At 48.7% G+C, this 23454-nt stretch overlaps 1 protein-coding gene across 1 annotated transcript in view; it reads left to right on the plus strand.

Annotated features, from left to right (window-relative positions):
* Positions 1 to 23454, plus strand: part of DSCAM (DS cell adhesion molecule) — a 360122-nt gene that overhangs the window by 247767 nt on the left and 88901 nt on the right. Inside the window, exon 14 of the mRNA XM_036348591.1 lies at positions 7898 to 7968. Within this exon, the coding sequence (XP_036204484.1) occupies positions 7898 to 7968 (71 nt within the window). The remainder of the gene's footprint in view (positions 1 to 7897; positions 7969 to 23454) is intronic.

Below are 23454 nucleotides of genomic sequence, written 5' to 3' on the forward strand. Positions count from 1 at the left end.
TGACCATACACACCCTCCCTACAACCACCCCGCTCCCTGACCATACACACCCTCACTACAACCACCCCGCTCCCTGACCATACACACCCTCACTACAACCACCCCGCTCCCTGACCAAACACACCCTCACTACAACCACCCCGCTCCCTGACCATACACACCCTCACTACAACCACCCCGCTACCCTGACCAAGCACACCCTCACTACAACCACCCCGCTCCCTGACCAAGCACACCCTCACTACAACCACCCCGCTCCCTGACCAAGCACACCCTCACTACAACCACCCCGCTCCCTGACCATACACACCCTCACTACAACCACCCCGCTCCCTGACCAAGCACACCCTCACTACAACCACCCCGCTCCCTGACCATACACACCCTCACTACAACCACCCCGCTCCCTGACCATACACACCCTCACTACAACCACCCCGCTCCCTGACCATACACACCCTCACTACAACCACCCCGCTCCCTGACCATACACACCCTCACTACAACCACCCCGCTCCCTGACCATACACACCCTCACTACAACCACCCCGCTCCCTGACCAAGCACACCCTCACTACAACCACCCCGCTCCCTGACCATACACACCCTCACTACAACCACCCCGCTCCCTGACCATACACACCCTCACTACAACCACCCTGCTCCCTGACCATACACACCCTCACTACAACCACCCCGCTCCCTGACCATACACACCCTCACTACAACCACCCTGCTCCCTGACCATACACACCCTCCCTACAACCACCCCGCTCCCTGACCATACACACCCTCACTACAACCACCCCGCTCCCTGACCATACACACCCTCCCTACAACCACCCCGCTCCCTGACCATACACACCCTCACTACAACCACCCCGCTCCCTGACCATACACACCCTCACTACAACCACCCTGCTCCCTGACCAAGTACACCCTCACTACAACCACCCTGCTCCCTGACCATACACACTCTCACTACAATTACCCTGACCAAGTACACCCTCACTACAATTGCCACAGAGGCTACTAGTTGCTACTGTCACTTCCCGGCAGGGAAGCCCAAAGGTGTGGAGATGACCATTCCTCATCCAAACTGCTCCCTTTCCCTAAAAAAAAAAGAAAAAAAAGAAAAAAAGAAAAGAAAACAAAAGTAGCCATCGCGCAGGCAGTGAAAATCGTTGGGTGGAAGCTTCTGGAAACCTACTCATTTTTATGGTAATATAGTTCCCAAGTCTGGAGCCCCTGACACCTCTCACTGCCTTGCTGGCTGGAGAAATGAGTCTGGGAGGTGGGAGGTCTGTGTCCCCCGCCTACTATATTACTGCTCGCAGCTACGCTGGACTCCATGGTCGTCAGCGGCAGCCTGCCCTTCCCTTCCCCCGCGGCATGCGTGCTCTGTCCCGTCTGGAAGGCCCTTGGACTCAGTGTCTTCCTGTCTGTACTCTTCTTGAAGTGCCAGGTCAAGGAGGCCGCCAGTTCAAAACCTTCTCCAGGCCCCTTGGATGGCACTGTTGCCACCTCCCCTGCCCCCACCCCGCCACCAGCTCTGAGTGGGAGTCTTCCTGGCAATGGCCTCTGAGCTATGTGGTCGTTTCTCACGGCGTTCTGTGCTGTTCACCAGGGAGACTGCTCAGTACATGTGGGAGGATCATCACAAACATGCCTTACAGAGCGGTCTTAGGAGTAGTGATGAGCAGAGTGTGTGTGTGTGTGTGTGTGTGTGTAGGTGGTAGGTCTGTGGTCCCCCCCCCCCCACTATATTACTACTCACAGCTACACTGGACTCCATGGTGTGTGTGTGTGTGTGTGTGTGTGTGTGTGTGTGTGTAGGTGGTAGGTCTGTGGTCCCCCACTGCTACTATATTACTACTCGGAGCTACGCTGGACTCCATGGTGTGTGTGTGTGTGTGTGTGTGTGTGTGTGTGTGTGTGTGTGTGTGTGTGGCTGTTGACAAAAATATATGGTGGATTAAACCCACACTGAAATGTTGAAGGACCTCAGAAAGAAAGGAAAGTAGAGAAAGGAGAAGGGTAAGGCTGAAGGGGAGATGAGGAAGGTGGGAGAAGAAGGCCCGCTCACTGGAGCTCCCACCGGGGCCACCAGAAGCATCCGGGCCTGCGGCCGAGACACCCACCTGTCCTGACCGGGGAGCGTGTCCCAGGGGCCCTGTCCCCGCAGCTTGCACAGCGGCAGCCTGCAGGTGTTTGGGTGGCTTCTGCCTGTTGCTGTGCAGGTCTTAACAACTAGGTGCCAGTTTTTAAAATCTGGAGACTTCAGGTCGAAATTTACACGTTGAACTTCTCTTGAGTGCCTGTTTGGTGAGGATCAGCTGCAGCTGAGGACAGAGTGGTCCCCCCTTAGGCCGGCCCTGCACCCCAATTAACCATCAGCCCCCCTTCTTTCATTTAAGGGGTCACAGACTAGAGCCCAGGCACCAAAGTCCACTTACAATTCTTGAGCTAAGAATCGCTTTTACACTTTATATTTTTATTTGTATTGATTTCAGAGAGGAAGAGAAAGGGAGAGAGAGATAGAAACATCAATAATGAGGGAGAATCATTGACCAGCTGCCTCCTGCACTGGGGATTGAGCCTGCAACCCAGGCATGTGCCCTTAATCGGAATCAAACCCAGGACCCTTCAGTCCGCAGGCCGATGTTCTATCCACTGAGCCAAACCAGCAAGGGCAGCTTTTACATTTTAAAAAGAAGAGGACGAGGAACAATATGAGACCACATGGGGCTTGCAAAGCCTAAATACTCACTGTCTTCCCCGCACAGAAAAGGCGTGCAGATCCCTAATGTCGGCCTTGCCATGTGGGCATTCAGGTCCCAGGTTCCTGCCGTGGCATCCATTGCAAAGCCCAGTGCAGAGAGAATCACCCCCCTGCCATGGCATTCCTGCGTCCCGCTGGAAATAGCCCTGTTCCGATGCCACAACACTGCGTGTTTTCACGGGAAAGTACACAAACACAGGATCAGTGCTCTACTGCACTTGACCTCGGGGCATAGCCAGGGGGCAGAGGTCACCCTGTCCAGCATCCTCCTCCCTACTCCCCTCTGCAGTGCCGAGCCCCCCGAAGGGGAGAAGCTGAAGTTGAAGTGGAGACTCTGCCAAGCGATAATGAGGTCCGCTCCTAATGGAGCAGAAGTGCACGGATGCACATGCCCTGTTTCTCTGGTGCAGATCGGCCGCTCACATCCGCAGCTGACCCTCGCCCAGACCAGCTCGCCCATTAGCGGCTGTGCCCTGGCCACCTGCCACTGAGTGCTGTGGCTGAGTTTGGGGTGGCTGATCCCTTCACCGTTTTCATTATGAGTCTGACCTTAGAACGTGGACGTTCAATTAGGCGGGAGCGCCTAAAAAGCACACTGAATTTTCAGATGCCTCGGAGAATGGAAGGTCGGGATTATGGAGGGGTCACCGTGTGGAGTCGTTGGATTGGCATTGGATCCGGCGCTGAGTGAATGGCCTTGGCATCCTTTTTCATCGCATTTCAGAGCAGCGGCAGGTCTAGAAGAAGGGTTTCCTGTGTACTGAGAGGATCTGATGGGGGCTTAAGGAGTAAGATGCCTTACTTAAGGAGTAAGATGTGTTACAATAAACATATGAGTATTGGTGAACATTAGCCCAGGGTGGCATCACTGCTCTGCAAGGAGAGAGTCCGATGCACAGGGTCCACCCACTGAGAACCAGGGGCACCCTGACCCCAGCCTTCAGCAGTCTGCTTCAACTGTCGTTTCCCCAGCTTCCACTGGAAATTAAATCACTGACCTCCTCCACGTTCCTCATGCATGCTGGGTGTACTCCCGCCAGCTCTCCTGGAATGTTCTGGTATATCCTGGAATATTCTGGGATTGTTCTGGAGTGCTCTTCCCCCTCCTTCCATACCTCCTTCAAGTCTTTTCTCAGATAGCATCTTTTCAATGAGTCCTACCCTGACTCTCTTCCCCATTCCAAGTTCAACCCACAGTCCACTCTTGGGCTTGATCCCCTCCCTCTGTTAACACTTTGCTTTTTAAAAGTAGCATCTGTTACCATCAAACACACCACACCATGTATTGATTTATTTGGTTTATGATCTATTTACTCCCTCTCGCAGGGTAGGAATGGTTGCTTGTGTGTTCACTGCTGTATCCCAGACACTGAGAACCATAGAATAGGTGCTTAATGAATAGAAGTTAAATAACTTAGCAATGTATTTGATAAAGCATTATTTAAATGAAGTTATCCTTTCCTCTTCCAGGTGTCAACTCTTCTTGGTTTTATTTTGATTTTTACTGAACAGTCTTGGCCTCCTTTCCCAAGCAAAGAGCATCCCCCTGGGCCGGACTACCCTAGCAGAGAGCAGCACGTGGTTGTGGGCCTGCAGTTGTCCCTCAATTCATTTTTTTATCCATGTTTGCACACCAGCCCTTGCTTAGTTTAGGGCCTTGCATGTAGCAGAACCTCAATCGAGTGATTCCCCAATAAGGAAACCAGAGATGGGCATCGGGGGGAGATTCCCACTGGGGTCGTTCAGCCAGTGCAGGGGTCCTCAAACTTTTTAAACAGGGGGCCAGTTCACTGTCCCTCAGACCGTTGGAGGGCCCGACTATAGTTAAAAAAAAAAATACTATGAACAAATGCCTATGCACACTGCACATATCTTATTTTTAAGTAAAGAAGCAAAACGGGAACAAATACAATATTTGTATTTGCATGTGGCCCGCGGGCCGTAGTTTGAGAGCATTATGCTAAGTGAAATAAGCCAGTCAATGAAGGAAAAATACCACATGATCTCACTCATTCATGGATAATAGAGACCATTATAAACTTTTGAACAATAATAGATACAGAGGCAGAGCTGCCTCAAACAGATTGTCAAACTGCAGCGGGAAGGCCGGGGAGGGTTGGGGGGCAGAAAGTAGGGGCGTAAGAGATCAACTAAAGGACTTGTATGCATGCATATAAGCATAACCAATGGACATAAGACACTGGGGGATAGGGGAGGCTGGGGGACTGTCTAGGGTGGGGGGATAAAATGGACACATATGTAATACCCTTTGTAATACTTTAAGCAATAAAAAAAAAATAACTAAAAAATAAAAACATAATAAAAAAAATAAAAAAACAAAACGGGAACAAATACAATATTTGTATTTGCATGTGGCCCGCGGGCCGTAGTTTGAGGACCCCTGAGCCAGTGGAATGATTGGTTTATCACCAAGATTCCGGGTGGAGCCAGGAGAGACTATTTTGAGGGCAGAGGGGAGCGCTGGGGCTGAGTCTTGGTGTCACTGGTTGGAAGGGGGAGAGAGGACAGTCCACTGAGAGCCACAGAGAGCAGTCAGGGAAGCAGGGAGCCAGGAGCAGGCTCAGCAGGGAGGGAGGCGGAGCCAGCCTGGGTGACCCCAGAGGAAGCAAGAGTGGAGACCTGTGGGTCTGGCAGTGCCCAAGGGTCTGCCATCACTGAGGTCCAGCGAAACAGAATTAGTGAACGCTGCCTGGCCTGGTAAAAACATTAGGAACTGTACATTTTGTCTTCATCTATGACTGTTTTACTGATTGAACAGTTTGGGCTTCTGTAGAAATACAGATTGTTTATTTTGGAAAATCACATTCATTGTTAATTCTTATTTCCAGCCTTCTTCCTCCCTCAGGGAAGAGCTAACTATTCTGTTTTGCTTTGTTTTAAAAAAGAAGAAACTATGCTATATATATTACAGTGTCCCTCCTTCAAAAACATGTATATAAATTCTTAAATGTCAAGGTCAATACAGCTTTCCAATTTAGTTAAATAAATGGATACCTAATTGCTGATCTTCAACACTTTCAGCGTTAGAAATTCAATCTGCCTTAGACTGTCATTTTACAAAAATTGTTTCTTTGCAATGAGATGAGGGCCCATGAAAAAATTATAGCTCAGGAGCTGTAAGGAAAAACTAAAATTCTGAAAGCAGACTAATTTTTTAATATAAAGTTTTTATTATGATATTTTAGAAACTTAGAATGGAAAATGCAGTGCCAAAATAATCTCTTTCTAATTATATTGGCCACAGCTCCAACCTCTGTCTTAGGTTGTTTACATAACATTATGATAGAAATTTTATTGTCCCATCATATAGAGAAGGGTACTGAGGTACAGAGAAGTTATGTAGCCTGCCTGCAAAAGCAAAACAAAACAAAACAAACAAACAAAAACACCCACATCTACTAAGTGGTAATGTCCTAATTTGAACTCAGGGAGAAAGATTGAAATGCCCACCAACTTAGCAACCACAGACAGCCTCTGACTTGTGATGGTTCCACTTATGATTTTTTAAATATGTTTTTGTTGATTTCAGAGAGAGGAAAGGAGAGGGAGAGAGAGAAAGACATATCAGTGATGAGAGAGAATCATTGATCAGCTGCCTCCTGTGCACCCCACACTGGGGATTGAGCCTGCAACCCGGGCATGTGACTTGACTAGGAATCCAACCATGACCTCCTTGTTCATGGTTTGATGCCCAACCACTAAACACACTGGCTGGGCTGACTTTTGATTTTTTGACTTTATGATGGTGCCAAAGCAATATGCATTCAGTAGAAACCATACTTCCAAGTGAGAATTTTGACCTCTTCCTGGGCTAGCAATATGCTGTATGATACTTTGGCGATGCTGGGCAGGTACAGGGAGCCACAGCTCCCAGCCACGCAATCACAAGGGTGAACAACCATAGACTACAATGTGGTATTCAATTCATTTTCATTTACAATGTTTTCAACTTTGAGTGGGTTCATTAGGACATAACCCTTTGGTAAGACGAGAAGCATCTGTGCTTCCTGTTCTTGCTCAAAACTCCTTTCTCTGAAAAAAAGGGAAACATTTCTCTGAGCTTGCCAGTCTCCAATCTGACCTTCATCTCTACCCTTCCTTTCACTTTCAAATTCTTCACAATGAGCTCACATTCACTACGTCTGCTTTCTTAGCCCCCGATGCTCCTCACCCTTCCGCCAAGGGCGCCATGTCCACAGAAATCAACCCAACAACACTTTCCATTCAGAGGGGTCTCTCCCTGCTGACCCCTGGGTCACTGTTTGCTTCTGCTGCTCAGATGACACTTGGCCATAGTCATGTCATCTCACCTGTCCTGGTTAGATCACAAACTCAGGAAGACAGGAATGCTCTACATCCCTTAGTTCTACACAATGTCCTTAGCACACAGTACATGTCCAATACATGCTAATTGACTGGAACTGGATGTAATTGGAATCCAAAGGCCATTAGAAATAGGTTGGTGTGAGTTGCACACTTTTGCTTTTTAAGTTTGCTTCTGCCATCTGTGGCCATGGCCCCTAGTTAACAAGAATTTGTAATTGGAAAGTATGAAGAACTAAAGCAAATACATGACTCGGGCAGAAGGATCCTGACTTTCTCTCTCTCTCTCTCTCCCTCTCTCCCTCTCTCCCTCTCTCCCTCTCTCTCTCTCTCCCCTCTCTCTCCCCTCCCTCTCTCCCTCTCTCTTAGTCTTTCTTTTTATGCCTCGGTATCTCTGAGTAGCTGGTCGGCCCCAAAGCCATGTCACTAACAGAGACTTCCAAGGGAAAGAGAAGGGCCTTCACTCAGCAGCACCACAGGCAGAGTTTTATGAAAGGAATGTCTTGTTTTACCCGTTAACTTGCTCACACTTGAGTTTACTAATCAAGTGGCCGAGGCATGGAGAAGAAGAAGGTGAGGGCAGCCCTGGAGAGGCGCTTTTTCCGGGAGCGGGAGAGCCCTGGGGTACTCAGTGCAGTGACCCTGCCAGATTGGCGTGCCCCCAACATGCGTCTTGGTGCTGAGCGGCCTGTCTTGGGCCTGTGCCCTGCTGTGTAGGTGTTGGTCCATGTGGAACCCGCTTCTAACGGCCTGTGGGTTTTGGTCTTTCAGCTCCTGATGGCCCACCTCAGGAAGTCCACCTGGAGCCCATCTCGTCTCAGAGCATCAGGGTCACCTGGAAGGTAAACCACGCAGACTCTTGCTTTCCCAGCACCGTTTCCATGGAGGCGAGCACCTCTCTCTCATGTTACCTGTTACGATGCCGAGACACTAACATTCAGTTCTGCCAAATTAGGTTAAGAGCCCTTTTCTTAAAATCCAGGATGTATGTCCACATTTCTAATACTTTTACAGCAAATTCTACATCCACAGAGTGACGTGGCTGTGTCTTATTTTTATTCTTTGAATCCTGATTGAGTCCTAAGTGCTGGTCTCCAGACAAATCGTGGGAAGACTGCCTGAATGCATCTCTGATTGCCCCCTAGGGGAGACGGTTTCTAATTGCTTTTCCTAAGTGGCAAATCACAGTGTGTGGCGAGCCCACTGAGGAGACAAGTCCTCCCTGTGCCACCTGCTAGCTGTGTCCTTGAGCACACCCCCCAGCCCCCCCCCCCCCCCCCCACCACCACCACCACCATTTCCTCACCAGCGACTGCACCATCCAGCAGGCTGCATCCCATGCAGTGGTCCCCCAGATGCAGCCGGCAGGTGCAGACTGCTGCTGGCCAGCAGGGGGCGTTGGCCATTGCTGGAAGAGGAAGGAAGCCTGAGCCAAGTGCAGGCAGACAGCTGCTTTGTCTTGCCCAGGGTTCCATAGCAAAGCTCCCAATAAAGCAAGCAGTAGAGTCTTATTCCGGTGCCAGCTCGTCAGAGACTAGCGCCACTCCCCAGGGACCTCACCTGGCGTCACTCACCTGGTGGGTGAAACTGTCTTGGGAATTAGTCACCCCGTAATGTGCTCTTGGAGACAACCACCTTGGGCCAAACCCCACTTTATCTGGGGTGCTGTTGCTGGGTCAAAACGTCTGTGAAGTCACGCTCACGAATCCAGTTCCGGATTTCTCTCATTGCTTGGGTTTTCTCCCTGCCTCTTGCCTCCCCCTTTTTTCTGTCTTCTCACTCAGGGAAGGGGAGGGGGGCCGAATGAGGTCTTCTAGGCGCACCCCTCCGGTAAACATAAAAACCAAGTCCGTCCTTGTTTTTTCCTTGGAACATGAGCTCTTCCACTCAGTGACCAACGTCTGTCTAAAAGGGGATTTTCATTGCAGGGGTGGGTACCCCTTTGTTGTTAACACGAGTCCCTGCAGCAGGCCCCTTTGTGTCAGTGAGTCGCGATGCCAGCGGGCAGCGGGCCACGATCGTTCAGCTGCTCAGACAGTGCGGCCGCGGTGGGGGAAGGGTGTCATTCATCTTTGTGAGCACATCCGCCAGCTGTGAGCATCACACACATGTCATGAAAGGCACTCAGCAAGCCCTAACCCCTCACTCGTCCCGGCCACTCTACAAGCGGAATGCTGACTCGCTCTGGCTGGATGAAAGGCTGTGAAGTTTCACCCACTCGCCCTCCTCGTTCCCTTGCATGTGTGCGCCCCTGAAAAAGGCCAGCGATTGCTGTGGCCCCTAAAGCTTGTGGGGTCCTGCTTGAGAGAGGGGTCTGTCCAAAGAGCCCTTGTAACCAATCATGGGAACTCTTTAGGCTCTAAAGGGCTTTACTTTCTTTCATCTCCATCAAATGCAGCAGCAAAGTCAGTAATTACAGTTCAGTTTCCTCTGAACGCCGAAAGGATGAGCATGGCGTGGGCTAGTCGGGGGAAGCCTTGTGTCCATGAGATCGTGAACCGGTTGTAGGATGCTGTTCACAGAAAGTGACCTGTCTCCATAGCGGGGGTTGTTGACTGGCCTGTCCGCACGCAGATGGGCATGTGGCTGACCTCACACCGAATGAGGTAAGGGCTGCCCATTCGTTGGCCCAATTATGTAAGGAAAGTGTCTCGCTCAACCAAATTGTGTGCGCTCATCCATCATCTAAAGCAGATGCAAAGTGGGATATGACATGGTGCATAAAGTATGCCTTTCCTTCATGTGAAAAGTTCCAGATTTAGAGTTCGTGTCAGGAGGTGGCAGGAAAGGAGGAGGAAGAAGGACGTAAAGAAAGGAGAAGTTATGTTCACCCAGGAGGGAGCCCACCTCAGGCAGTTGGGATGGAAACACGGGGATTGTATGTAAGACGTCTGTGGTGGAAACTCATTCATTCAGGGTCACAGGGCCACTGATGGGAAGTAAATGATGTACTCAAAGGAGAGATGCATGATAGAGGGGAGAAGAGCCCTGGGGTTTGGGTGGGAAAATTGCTCCTTTAGTTGCTAAACCTCTTAACGGCCAGGGCAGTGGCCTTTCTATAACTCAGGAGACAGATGTTCAATTTAACTGTTATTGTACCAGCAACACTTCTGTAACACACACCTTCTGTTGAACAAAATGAACATCTTTCCCTTTTTATTTGTTACTAGAGGCCCGGTGCATGAAAATTCATGCACTGGAGGGGGGCGTCCCTCAGCCTGGCCTGCCCCCTCTCACAGTCCAGGAGCCCTCAGGGGCAGGAGGCGACCTGGAGATCAGGGGAAGGCAATGCCCCATCACACCTCTGCTGCTGCCACTGCCGGCAGTGCAAGCCTCAGCCGGCCCTGGTTACCTGAGCCTCGGGTGGCACTGTGCAGCCACCATCCAAGGTTTGCCTGTGCTTCGGGCTGGCCCTGGGCAGCTGGGGGTTTGAGGGGACTGGGGGACTCTGGAGGCAGGTGCGCAGAGCAGCTGGACCTGGCAGGCCCAGCCTTGCCACGCGCCTGCCGCCCCAGCAGGGCTGAGGGGACTGGACACCGCCATCTTATGGCTGTGGGTGCCGCCATTTTTGAGGGTGGGACAGTCAGTTAGCATATTCTCTCCTTATTGGCTGTGGGCACCACCATCTTTGCGATGGCATGAGGGTCAATTAGCATATTCCCTCTTTAGTAGGATTTCTTTTGTCAAAGAAAAATTTCAGATTTTGACATTATCAAGTCTGGCACAGGGGCTCAGGGCCTACTGAATAGAGACCAAAACCCAAAAGAGGCTCTAGGCCAGTCAAAGTCAGGCTGCAAAGCCTGTTTCAGGTTTGTTGCTTGGTCCTTCCCCCAGTTTTGGGGGACCATGCAGCTCCCCCCAGCTGTCCTCCTCTCTCCTTCTCCTCTGCCATCGCACACTCTTCATGACCTTCTCCCCTCACCTGTCCAGTCGCCCTTCCCCAGCCCTCTGGTCTGGCGTGCCTCTCTCTGTGCCCACGTGTGCATCTCCAAGGTGGAATTAGTCATTTGATCCTCTGTGTCACTCGTTACTCTTGGAGATGGCTCCCTGCTGTTACGGTCACATGGTCTCTGCATCCGTTCGGTTGCATCTCTCTGCTGTACTCAAGGCTCCTTAGAGGCAGGGAGAATCTCATTCATCTTTGATTGCAAACATTTCTCCAGAGACACGTCAGGCAGAGATATTTTTCCTATTGCTGTGAACGTTTTGTTTTGAATGAGGAATTTTTTTAGAGCCACGGGCTGTCCGAAAAGAATGAAATTTTCAGTTGCTTAAATACTGCGGTGCTGAAAACAATGGTGAGGCTGAGGACTCAGGATAAACATCCTGACAACTTTACCACTTTCTTGAGCCTCAGCGTCATACCCTCTGGCCGAGATTTTATTTAGGTGAAGCCATGTTACAGAAGAGACACGTGCCTTCCATAAAGTATGAATATTGAGTATTTGGGGACGTAATTAAATATCTGCAATCTGAAGAATACTTTCAATGAGAACACCATATCTCCACAATCCCCAATAATTTTAACTAATTGAGGCTTCATTACAATCTATTATATGCTGCCAAGATGAGCTCTTACAGTGGGAAAGGGCTAAGTCGCCATGTAAAGCCAGTGACCTTCGTTGTAATGATTTAATAAGCTGCGGGCTCCACTCGACTCCCACATTGAAACCCCTCTGCCTCCAAGAAATGGCACACATGTTGGGAAAGGAGCACCTGATGGCCCGGGGGCATCCTGGGAGTCCTGGGCAAGGCGTCTTCCTGAGCACCCGCTCTCTGCCAAGCGCCACACCCATCTCTTGCATGATCCTGTCATTAGGTCTGAGCACTGGGAGGACCCCGTTTCAGGAGGGGGGTTCCTGAAGCTGGAAGGACTTGCCTAAGATCGGAGGGCTATCACAATGAGGACCCCACCCCAGCTGTCCCACTGCCTGTGGCTTCTGAGCAACTCATACATGGGTGTCTGCGCAGGGCCAAGGTGGTGGCTCACGCACGATAAGGTTCAACAGGTACCAGTGCCTTTTCTGATTCCTTCCACCCTTGTGTTATAAATTCTCCCCAGCCCCATTAGAGTTAGAAAACATGGGGAAAATGTATATTTTTACCTACTGTCATTTTCTTATCAAATTATAAGTAGAGTAACTTGAGTAACACCCTATGTTTCTATATCAGTGGAATTAATTTTGCTTAAGTTTTTCACCCTCACTTTAATCCTTAGGCTATGAAACATTGCAAAAATTTACTTTTCTTTTATGAGCAAATAAGTTGGTGCTAGGGTTGGATTTATAACATCTTTATCAAAAAGCCTGATGGCCTGCAAGTATTTAAGGGACTGTCAGCTCTCTTTACTTTAACGAGTCTTTCCCCTGTAACAAGAGACTATAAAAAACAAAAATTTCAAAATCTTTGGATCATCCATATAGAGTAAGATCATTCTCTCTTGACTTCTTACAGATGACTAGACTATAAGCATTGTGAAGGTAGAGGGAATGTTTTGTTTGTTCACTATATCCTCAGTAGAAGCAGTTAGTTTTATTAAATAAATATAGGAATCACTCCCAGTGTTCACATTTGTGTTAAATAATTTATATCAAGAAGGGCAGTTTTTCCTTTGGAAACTTCTGGACTCCTTAGAAAGCCTTACCTGACTACATATGCATTTACTTTTTGTCGGTATATAAACTATACAGAAACCGTTCATAAAGCCACTCATTGCTTATTTGCATCATTTGGAGTGCAGTCTGCATCCCTCTCCATCTGTCCATGAATTAGCCCTCTAGATTTAGCCCTGTGATTGGTCTTCTCCAAGAACCCCAGTTATCTTCCCAGAGCAGAGCCAACAGCCGGCCCGTGTACGGCTCCTGGCTGGCCTCCCACCCCCAGCAGGCAGTTCTCTTGGTTCCCTGCCTCCGAGTGCAGTGAGAAGATGCTGCCCACCTTCACAAAAGCAGTTCCTCTGCCAAGAGTGTGAGATCCAGGTCTGACACCCGGTCGTGCTGGGAGGAGACCTTGGCTGGGACTCAGCATAGGAAACATGTCTCCATTCAGTCCCAGTAGAAAGCTCTCCCTCTCCAGCTAATGGACCCTGACAGGACATAAATTGAACTTGGACTAAAGACTAGGACCAAGGCCATGTACATTCCCCAGGTGGCAATCCTTTCAGATGGTTTCTTCTGAAAGCTTTGCAGCGAGCCTGGGTAAACCCGGCACCGTGTAGGACACCAGAGGGCGGGCACTTCCACCGTTCTCTTTAGATGTTAGGTTATAAACTAGCAGGTTACATTTTCTTTTACTTAGAGAACTTTTATCAGAAATGCAAGTAAGAGCCCAGCCGGCGTGGCTCAGTGGTTGAGCATCGAACTGCAAGTAAGATTACTGAATAGGAACTGAGGCTACAACTAAAAGAGCACTCTGGACTTTTTAAAAATACATTTTTAATATTGATTTCAGAGAGGAAGGGAGAGAGGGAGAGAGATAGAAACATCAATGATGAGAGAGAATCATTGACGGACTGCCTCCTGCACGCCCCCACACTGGGGATGGAGCCCACAACCTGGGCGTGTGCCCTGACCAGGAATTGAACCATGACCTCCTGTTCGTAGGTCAACGTTCAACCACAGAGCCATGCTGGCTGGGCACACTCTGGACTTTTATTCATGAGCAGCCTTAGGTCTTTCTTGATTTAGTGCATCAACATCAGATTTGACAAGTGGATTAAGTTCTAAAATTAGGCTACTAGGATAAAAATTGCTTATGGTCAGGACAATACTAAAAATTACTTAATCTTCTAGTAAGCATACGATAAGTAACTTTAGCAATGAAAACTTAGTGTCATAGATGTGTATGACCCTGTTATGTTTACAGTGAAAAATGAGTATACGTACAAATGTAACTGGACAATATGCCGTTACATTATGCATAAAGTAGGATTAGCATCAATTAAATGCATCTGCAGCAAGTAAATTGTGTATAATAAGAATACTGTGACATAGTGTGAAGGTGACTGAGGATTGGACTTCAAGAAAATTAGGCATCTTCTGGTCTCCACATCAATAAAAATGACCTTGAGCAAGTTGCTTTGTCATTGCTGAGCCTTGAACCCTTTTCACCCGTGCCAATCCGAGTGCCCTTTCCCTTATGTCACAGACAAATAGGTAACAGCACATCTCAGCGGCACGTCCTCTTCCTGCTCAGCTCGTAGCACGGGCTTGAGAACCATGAGAACGGAGGACAGGAGAGCAGTTAGAGTCTGTAGGTCGGTCCTTGAATAACAGCCCAGATTTGATCCCCACTCTGGATGCTCGACCCTCTGATGGCTCTGGACAGCAGGGTCCTTTCTGATAGCAAAGATGTCCCCGTAAATGCAAATATTGTGAAATTTTCCTGATGAATAAGATTTTTATTTTAAATAACCTAGTAACAGATAAATAAGTAGTAATTTCAAGAAAAACATTCAAAAGACTGCCTCCGGTATAGTTTTACTGGTTCTCATAAAATACCGACTCCACTTTTCACAGAGAACAAACCTGAAGATCAAATTAAAGTGAATATGGCATAAGGACATGATGAACCGCACGAAGGAAGGTGGTAAACCACACGGCCCAGGTGCACAGCGGGCTGTCCCCCCGAGGTTTGTGTCAGTGTGTTCTGTGATGTTCACACAACAACAAAATCACTTAAGGACACGTTTTTCAGAACATGTCCTGTCGTTAAGCAGCACATGACTGTACATGAATGGAATGGAATCCGTGGCGTGAGCGGATGAATGCACACTATTTAATGTGCTTAATTTTCTGAGCTGTCATGGAGCCAGCTTGCTGGTGACTTTTCTCATTTTATCAGAGAAATCACATGAGGTAGATAAGTTAGTACTTGGAGCGCAGATCTAGAATGAAAAGTAAAAGAAAACCTATATCTAAACAAGAATTCCATAGACACCAAATGACATCTGCTATGTCGCAGACATCTCTCCCAAGGCAAGGCAAACAGTCCGATGTTACCTTCATCATTTAAAATGTTGGACAGAAAAAAAAAACAACATACAAAATAAATAAATAAAATAAAATGCTAGACAGAGCCTGGACATGGTGGCTCAGTGGTTGAGCATCAACCTATGAACCAGGAGGTCATGGTTCAGTTCCCGGTCAGGGCACATGTTTGGGTTGTTAGCTCGATCCCCAGTAGAGGACGTGCAGGAGGCAGCCATCAATGCTTCTCTCTCAACATCGGTGTTTCCATCTCTCTCCCTCTCCCTTCCTCTCTGAAATCAATAAAAATATATTAAAAAATAAAACGCTGGACAGAGTGCTTCAGGGCCTGGGGCAGGAGGCTCTCTGGCCAGGGCAACGTGAGCCAACTGCCCTGGGAGACTTTTCTGCATCGATTTCCACATTCTGTTTGTTTTTGTTTTTGTTTTTTTAAAATTTTATTGTTAACACCATTACAGATGTCCCCCATTTCCCACCCTCCCTCGCCTTTGCCCTCCTCCACCCAGCCCCTGCCCTACCCTCCCTGGCCTTCACCACGCTGTTGTCTGTGTCCATGTCTATGCATGCAGGTTCTTTACTAACCCTTCCACCTTCTTTATCCAGTCCTCCCCACCCCATCCCCCTGACACTGTCAGCCTGTTCCATGTGTCCGTGCCTCTGGTTCAGTTTTGCTTGTCGGTTTACTTTGTTCATTAGATTCCACATATAAGTGAGGTCATATGGTCCTTGTCTTTCTCTGACTGGTTTACTTCACTTAGCATAATACTCTCCAGGTCCCTCTATGCTGTCATAAAAGGTAAGAGTTCCTTCTTTTTTACAGCCACATAGTATTTCATGGTGTAAATGTACCACTGCTTTTCTATCCACTCATCTGCTGATGGGCACTTGGGCTGTTCTCAGATCTTGGGTACTGTAATAATGCTCTGTGAACATAAGAGTGCATATCTTCCTTCTGATTGATGTTTCAGGATTCTTAGGATATATTTACTGGAGATCACTGAGTCAAAAGGTAGTCCCATATTTAATTTCTTGAGGAAACTCCATATTGTTTTCCACAGAGTCTGCACCAGTCTGCATTCCCACCAGCAGTGCATGAGTGTTCCCTTTTCTCCACATCCTCGCCAGCACTTGCTGTTTGTTGACTTATTGATAGCAGCACTTCTGACAGGTGTGAGGTGATACTTCACTGTCGTTCTAATTTGCACCTCTCTGATGATCAGTGACGGTGAGCATGTTTTCATGCCTCTTGGCCATCTGTATGTCCTCTTCAGGTCCTTTGCTCGTTTTTTAATTGGATTTTTTTGTCTTTCTGATGTCGAGTTGTATGAGTTCTTTATATATTTTGGAAATTAACCCCTTTTCAGATGAATCGGCAAATATGTTCACCCATAGTGGATTCCCTTTTCATTTTGATGATGGTTTCTTTTGCTGTGAAGAAGCTTTGTAGTTGGATATAGTCCCAATTGCTTATTTTCCCAATTGCTGTGTTTCCCTTGCCCTAGGACAGTGGTCGGCAAACTGCGGCTCGGCAAACTGTGGCTTGCAAGCCACATGCGGCTCTTTGGCCCCTTGAGTGTGGCTCTTCCACAAAATACCGACTTCTGCGCATGGGCCACAAAGTTTCAATCGCACTGTACGTGCGCGCCCACACGTGGTATTTTGTGGAAGAGCCACACTCAAGGGGCCAAAGAGCCGCATGTGGCTCACGAGCCACAGTTTGCCAACCATGGCCCTAGGAGATATATCGGCAAAAATATTGCTACAAGAGATGTCTGAAGTTTTACTGCTTATGTTTTCTTCTAGTATTCTTATCGTTTTGTGGCTTACACGTAAGTCTTTTATCCATGTTGAGTTTCTTCTTGTGTGTGATGTCAGTTGGTGATCTAGTCTCATTTTTCCCATGTGCCTGTTCAATTTCCCTGCATCACATTCTGCTTGATGCTAACATTGAGCAGAACAGAAAGACAGTATCTGCTCTCTGGTCCACATCTCTAATATCAATACACTTGCCCTAATGCACTAAGAAGTGATCAACCCACTCCATGTCAAGGAACCCTTCTGTCTGTTATTTAAAGACCAAACTCCTCTTGGTATTAGAAACTTTGAAAATTGATTTTACCTTTCTTCAATGCTTGTGATGGGTTCCTCCATTAGGACATTCTTTGTCAATTTTAAGTTGAGACAAAATAAAAGTTCTTTGTGCTTTCAGTAATCACAGGAACACAGGAAAGAGAACAATGCTGCCTTTTGAAGGAATACCATCAGTCTTGTTTTCCTTGCTGGTCACAATCTAAACTCGAAAATAAGTCCTGTTTTATGTAAATAACAGGATAATTCAGGAGGCATATTACTACCGACTTTCAGAAGTGACGGAAGTAGAATCCTGAGGAGGAAAGTGTGATTTTGGGGACCTATGGTGTCACCCCCAAGGGTCTGTACAGACTCCGGTTCCACCTGCACTTGGACACGTGTCAGGTCAGGTGCGTCCTCCACTTTCTAATGCTCCCTGGTTGGCATACGTGCCCTGAGTTCCTCTGTGTGGTCATTGGCAGGTGCCAGGCACTGGATAAGCCCTTATGGCTGGAGGGAAATGCTCTATGTGGCTACCAGATGGTATGATATGCAAAGGGCAGCAACATTCACCAAAAGGAGGGACCCAGCAAGAGTAGCTACTCAACAAATGTGTGTTGGTGAATGGGTGAGTGAGCGAACGAGTGAATGAATGAAATGGGAGCCACCCTACAGTTTAGAAATTGAATAAATAGAGTCCCGTTTTGCAGAACATTCCAAGAACCTGTTTCTAACATTCGACATTTGTGTCCCCGGCCCACACACACCCTTGGCTGCCACCTCCTCCTCCGCTGCCAAGTCTGACTAGATTTGGTGACTATTGGCGACAAGTCAAAGTCCTTGGCCTCTGGAGACGGTGTGTCCTTCAAGCCTCCTGTCACTCATCATCATTTCTCAAACCTGAATGAAATATCTTCCTTGTTCTGAGCACGTCTCATTGTCAGATCATGTGCCCACTCTTTATTTCAGATCTCCCTCACCTTCCTAGCCCTCGGTGGATGGCCATGTTGGGGGAGGGAAGGACACAGGGCCATACTTAACTGTATAAGACCTAGGTTGTGAATGTTGTATGTAGTGTAACGCAACTCTAAGAAGAGACAGAAATGAAAACACGCTTGGAGGCAATGACGTAAGACTTCTCTCTCTGGCATCACTCCCTCCAAAGCTGGGGTCCATTCACCTAGCGAGGCTGTGCTGAGTCCTTGGTGGGGCCACTGCTCTGCTCCATCCAGCAGGGCACCTGTCCCCTCTGCAGCCAAGCCCCAGGTGCCGCGAGTCCCCTCGCTGCTGGGGGACTTGCAGGGCTGTGAAGGGCTCCAGTCCCATTTGCATCCATTCTCTGTTGTTCTGCAGAGAGCGACCAGGTAATTGGGTTACCGGTGACCTGAAAAATCAGGGAATGCAGAGTCATTGCTTTTTAGCTAAATCGTCCATCCCAAGTGAGGCCAATTCTCAACCTTTTAATGACTCCCCAGTGACAGCGAGGTGCTCAGACCCCAGCATGCGCCAGGATCCCCTGTTGGGCTCGTTAAAATGCAGGTCACCAGCCCCCTGCCCCCGCATGTGTTTCTGATCCCAAAGGTCAGCGTGGGCCCGAGTGTTTCCTGAGCTCCCTCCACACTCCCTCCCTGACAAGCACCCAGTTCCTCCCTGCAGGGTCACCCTGAGCGTTCTTCTCCACCCCTGGGTCACCTCTGGCTCCTGGGGGCAGTGGAGATGCTGATTGCTTTTGTCACCCTGTCCTCACAATGGCTGGTCTTCCTTAAGGCTCAGGTGATATGCCCCCTTCTCTGGGGACCCTCTGCCCCTGTTTGGAAAAGTCACCTCTCCCATATCCCTTTGCTAATGTGCTGTACAAAACTCCGCAAGTGCCATGTTGTATTTGAATCACAGACTCACCGCAGTGCCCGCCCCCCCCCCCACACACACACAGAATGCCTCATGCAGACCAGGCCTGGTTCCTGCCTGTGTCCACTGAGGAGCAGGGAAGGCTGTGGGGGATGCGAAGGCAGCCCCCACCCCGTAATCAAAGGGAACTGGGACAGGGTCCATTGCACTTGAGTTTGGAGGAATCCAAAGGGAATTTTCAATTCATTTTGCAGTGGAATCACTCGGCCTGCAGGAGCAATGCGTCCTCGTGGACTGCGGAATTCTGCAGCGGAGGCTGTGCTCCCCCGCAGTGCCCTGGCTTCCTGCAAAGTGCAGTCCCTGCGGTGGGCGGGGCAGGGGGAGGCAGGAGCAGGCCTGGCTGCTGCTCTCAGAAGAAGCCATGCCTGTTCTAATCACTCACATCCGAGAGAGGGTGCCCTGCGCATATGCACATTCCTGCTGGCACCAGCTCTCTTAGGAGCAGAGAATCTGCCTGGGCAGCTGCAGGATGATGGGGATGGACTCACAAGACACAGGTGCTACTGTTGTCATGGAGATGGGAAGAGACCTTTTCTCAAAGGAAGCGGGAGGAGTGAGGAGGCTGGAGAAAGGGCACTGGGAAGGGTGGAAGAAGGCTTTAGAGCAGCGGTTCTCAACCTGTGGGTTGCGACCTCTTTGGCGGTGGAACAACCCTTTCACAGGGGTCACCTAAGACCATCCTGCATATCAGAAATTTACATTATGATTCATAACAGTAGCAACATTACAGTTATGAAGTAGCAGCGCAAATAATTTTATGGTTGGGTCACAACATGAGGAACTGTATTTAAAGGGCCAGAAGGTTGAGAACCACTGCTTTAGAGAGAGAGGACAGGAGGAAAATAAAGGCCAGGCTGGGAAGGGGACTCAGAGGGCCACATGTGGCAGATTCTGAGACAAAAAGGAAGAAACTGGGATCGTTCCTGGACCCAAAGGTAAATGAAAGGAGGAGGAGCATTCAGTAGGGAACGACACTGAATTCTTACGTGTGGAACATGGCAGTGAGTGGGCAGGGCCTGCTCTTGGCACTGCAGTCCACCCAGGCCCTGAGCGAGGGCTGACACAGGACCCTGGGTTCCCCCGCGGTCTGGGAAGACCTGCAGGCTCCCGCTTGGAGGGGCTCGGACCGCTGACTCCCAGCTGCAGAGTGAAGGGTTTTCGGGCTATTATTTTCCACTCACGTACTTTCCAAGTCTCCCTTTAATGCGCAGTAAGAGGTGAGATTTGCTGTGAATCTGTAGGTCTGTCTGGAATGATCCTTATTGAAAACATGCATTCCCCACCAGCTGGCTGGGCATGTGAACAAACTCTCTGGAATCCTTGTTTTTAGAAAGAAAAATAAATGGATGACATGGTCCAAATAAATTGGCTCAGAAGAATGTAACAAGCAAAAACAAACCCAACAAAACAAAAATTGGATGGCATTCTAGGACTAGGAGGATCAAAATTTAGTTCTAAGAAGAATGTAAAGATTTACTTATTTTTAAATGGGTTTTTTTTATTTCAGAGAGAAAGGGGAAGAGAGAGAGAGAGAAACATCAATGATGAGAGAATCATTGATCGGCTGCCTCCTGCATGCTCCCTACAGGGGATGGAACCTACAACCCGGGCATGTGCCCTGACTGGGAATTGAACTGTGACCTCCTGGTTCACAAATCGACACTCAACCACTGAGCCACGCTGGGCGGGCAAGATTTATTTATTTTTAACAAAATATTGAAACCAAGCAGAACAAAACCACCTGTGCTGTCTAGCATATTTAAGCTAGTTAGAATGGTTTGTGGGGGGGTTTCTCCACCAACCTGTGCAAATAGATCACAGGTGTGATTCATCCCCCCAAAACCAAGGAGCTAAATGTCGGCAAGCAAGTCCCTCTACTTGCAGAGGGTTTGGCTAAACTGGTGACTGTGCAGACCTGTTCTTATGGGCATTTCCCCCGCTCCCCATGCTTTTGTCTTGGTCTGACTTCATTGCCCTGTGCTGGGGTCCTGACTTGGTGTCTGAGGGCGGCTTAAAGCCTCCCAGGGAGCCGTGGCCGGCGTGGCTCAGCTGGTCGGGCGTCCTCCCCTGCACCAAAGGGTGGCTGGGGTTGGATTCCAGGTCAGGGCAAATGCTCAGGTTGCAGGCTCGATCCCCAGTGCAGGAGGCAGCCGGTAGATGTTTCTTTCTCATGGATATTCTTCTCTCTCCCTTTCCCTTCCTCTCTTCTTTAAAAATCTTAAATAAATTTAAAAAAAACTTCACAGGGATTCCATTGAAAAATTAGGATCCTTAATGGGCATAAACCTAATTTTTTAAAAACATAGCCTTTATATCGGGGTCACTGTATTTCATATTTAAAAACCATGTGAAATAGAAGTATCTTTGTTTTAAATTTGACTTTTAGATTACTTTTTCAGGAAAATTAATTGTAATAGTTATTTAAATGATTCAAATGCAATTCAGTGGTTTAGGTAAACAAATTCCAGGTAATCAAATTCTCAACATCTAAAAATCTTCATATGGGATTTCAAAGCAAAGGGAACAGTCATAGTTGCTCATGTGAAAACAGGACTGCACAAGCATGTCAAACTCACGGCCCGCACGTCGCATGCCTCGTTTATTTGGCCCGTGTGAGCCTTTGAGGTTGACGTGCTTGGTGTAGACATTTGCTTATAACAACAGTTAGTCCGAGTCTAATGGTGCCACCTCAACTGAAGCAGCCATGGTTCACATGACGGTCTCATTGATCCCTGTAACATCGTGTTAATGCATGAAATCAGAGCAGTTGAGGAAAGCAATGGGAATCCAGGTAAAGGAGGAAACTGACTCTAAAGAGAAATGTGATGTTACTGCTCTTTGTGGAGCCCGGACTCTCACCTGAAGGCAGCTGGAGGCATCTGATCCCAGTGGGAGGTTGGCCTGTTAGACAAATCCATAAATATATCCTGAGCTCATTCATGCTGTTGCTGCTCACGCTTTCTTCTGCCTTCTCATGTGGACTTCCTCCTGCACCTGTGTCTGCTGGCCAAGGACTAGCCCCTCCCCTCCCCCCCCCCCCCCAGGCAGCTCCCCTGTCTGCATGCCCAGGGCTGTGCTATAGGCACCTCCCATGCTTTAGCCTATCCCCACCCCTTTCTGCAGGCTCCACCTACCACACCTCCCCTCCCCTTCCATGCCCACCTGGGGTCCGCCTCTTCTGGCTGCCGACCACTCTCCTCGCACCACTTCTGGAAGCCTGCTGGCCCTCACCGTCCACTCCCGCACACTAGGACACTTCAGATTTCTCTATGGTCCCTGAAGTGTTTGTTTCCTCTCTCCAACTGGATTGCTAAGCATTTTCAGGGCAGAGAACACATTTCAGAGCCCTGAGAGATCAAAATCCATGGTTTGTACTGACATACACACACACACATGTGCTCACATGCATGCACAGCCATGCACACATGCATGCACTCCCACATATAACCACACAAATACATAACACAAATGCACACCTGCACATTTATATACACACACACATGTCTATTGACTACCTGAAAGTCTACAAAACCTTTATTACTTTACAGCATCCCTTTGATGGTGTCCCATAACATATTTGAGAAGAATCTGGTTTCTCTTAAAAGGCCAACACGTCAGCCAAAATTGCCCTGCCTTTGACTGAGCGGACCCTTCGCCATTAGCAGAGAAAAGCTAACCCGGGCCTCTCCCTGTCCAGTTTAAATCGCCGTAAATGATCCAAAGTGGCACAGGCCTCCCTGTGAGCAGTGGGCTCCCCCCATATCCAGCTTCCAACCTGGAAACACTGTTACTCTGGAATTTCCATTTAGAGTGTGAGCCCCAAGAAGGAAGGAACCATTTTTTTAAATCAGTTCTGGCCCTGGCCACTGTGGCAGTTGGTTGAGCATCGTCCTGTGCACCGAAAGGTCACTGGTTCGATTCCTGGTTGGGGCACATGCCCAGAGCACAGGTCCCCTGGTACAGGAGACAATCCATCAATGTTTCTCTCTCTCTCCCTCTCCCTCTCTTTCTAAAACCAATAAAAACATATTTTTAAAAATTCTGTGCCCCAATGCTGGGAACTCTGTGGCCGAGTGCCCAGCTCAGTAGACTTTGCTAGGTGACCTGGTGATGGCCGGTGTACACTGAGACCCCCCCCCAAACACAAGCCATCTTTTCAAAACACTTAGAGAAGTCAGCCACGGCAGCATGAGGAGGGGTGGAGAGCACAGGCCCGGTGCCAGATCCCACCCTGTCCCTCGTGTCTGTGTGGCCTCCTGTGTCCCTGGGGGCGGAGTGGCGCTGTGTCACTGGGCTGTGGTCAGCACTGCCTGCTGCATTCATCCAGGAGAAGGAAGAGCCCTGGCCGAGAGCAGGCCCTCT

Source organism: Myotis myotis, unplaced genomic scaffold (genome assembly GCF_014108235.1).
Source record: "Myotis myotis isolate mMyoMyo1 unplaced genomic scaffold, mMyoMyo1.p scaffold_m19_p_2, whole genome shotgun sequence".
NCBI lineage: Eukaryota > Metazoa > Chordata > Mammalia > Chiroptera > Vespertilionidae > Myotis > Myotis myotis.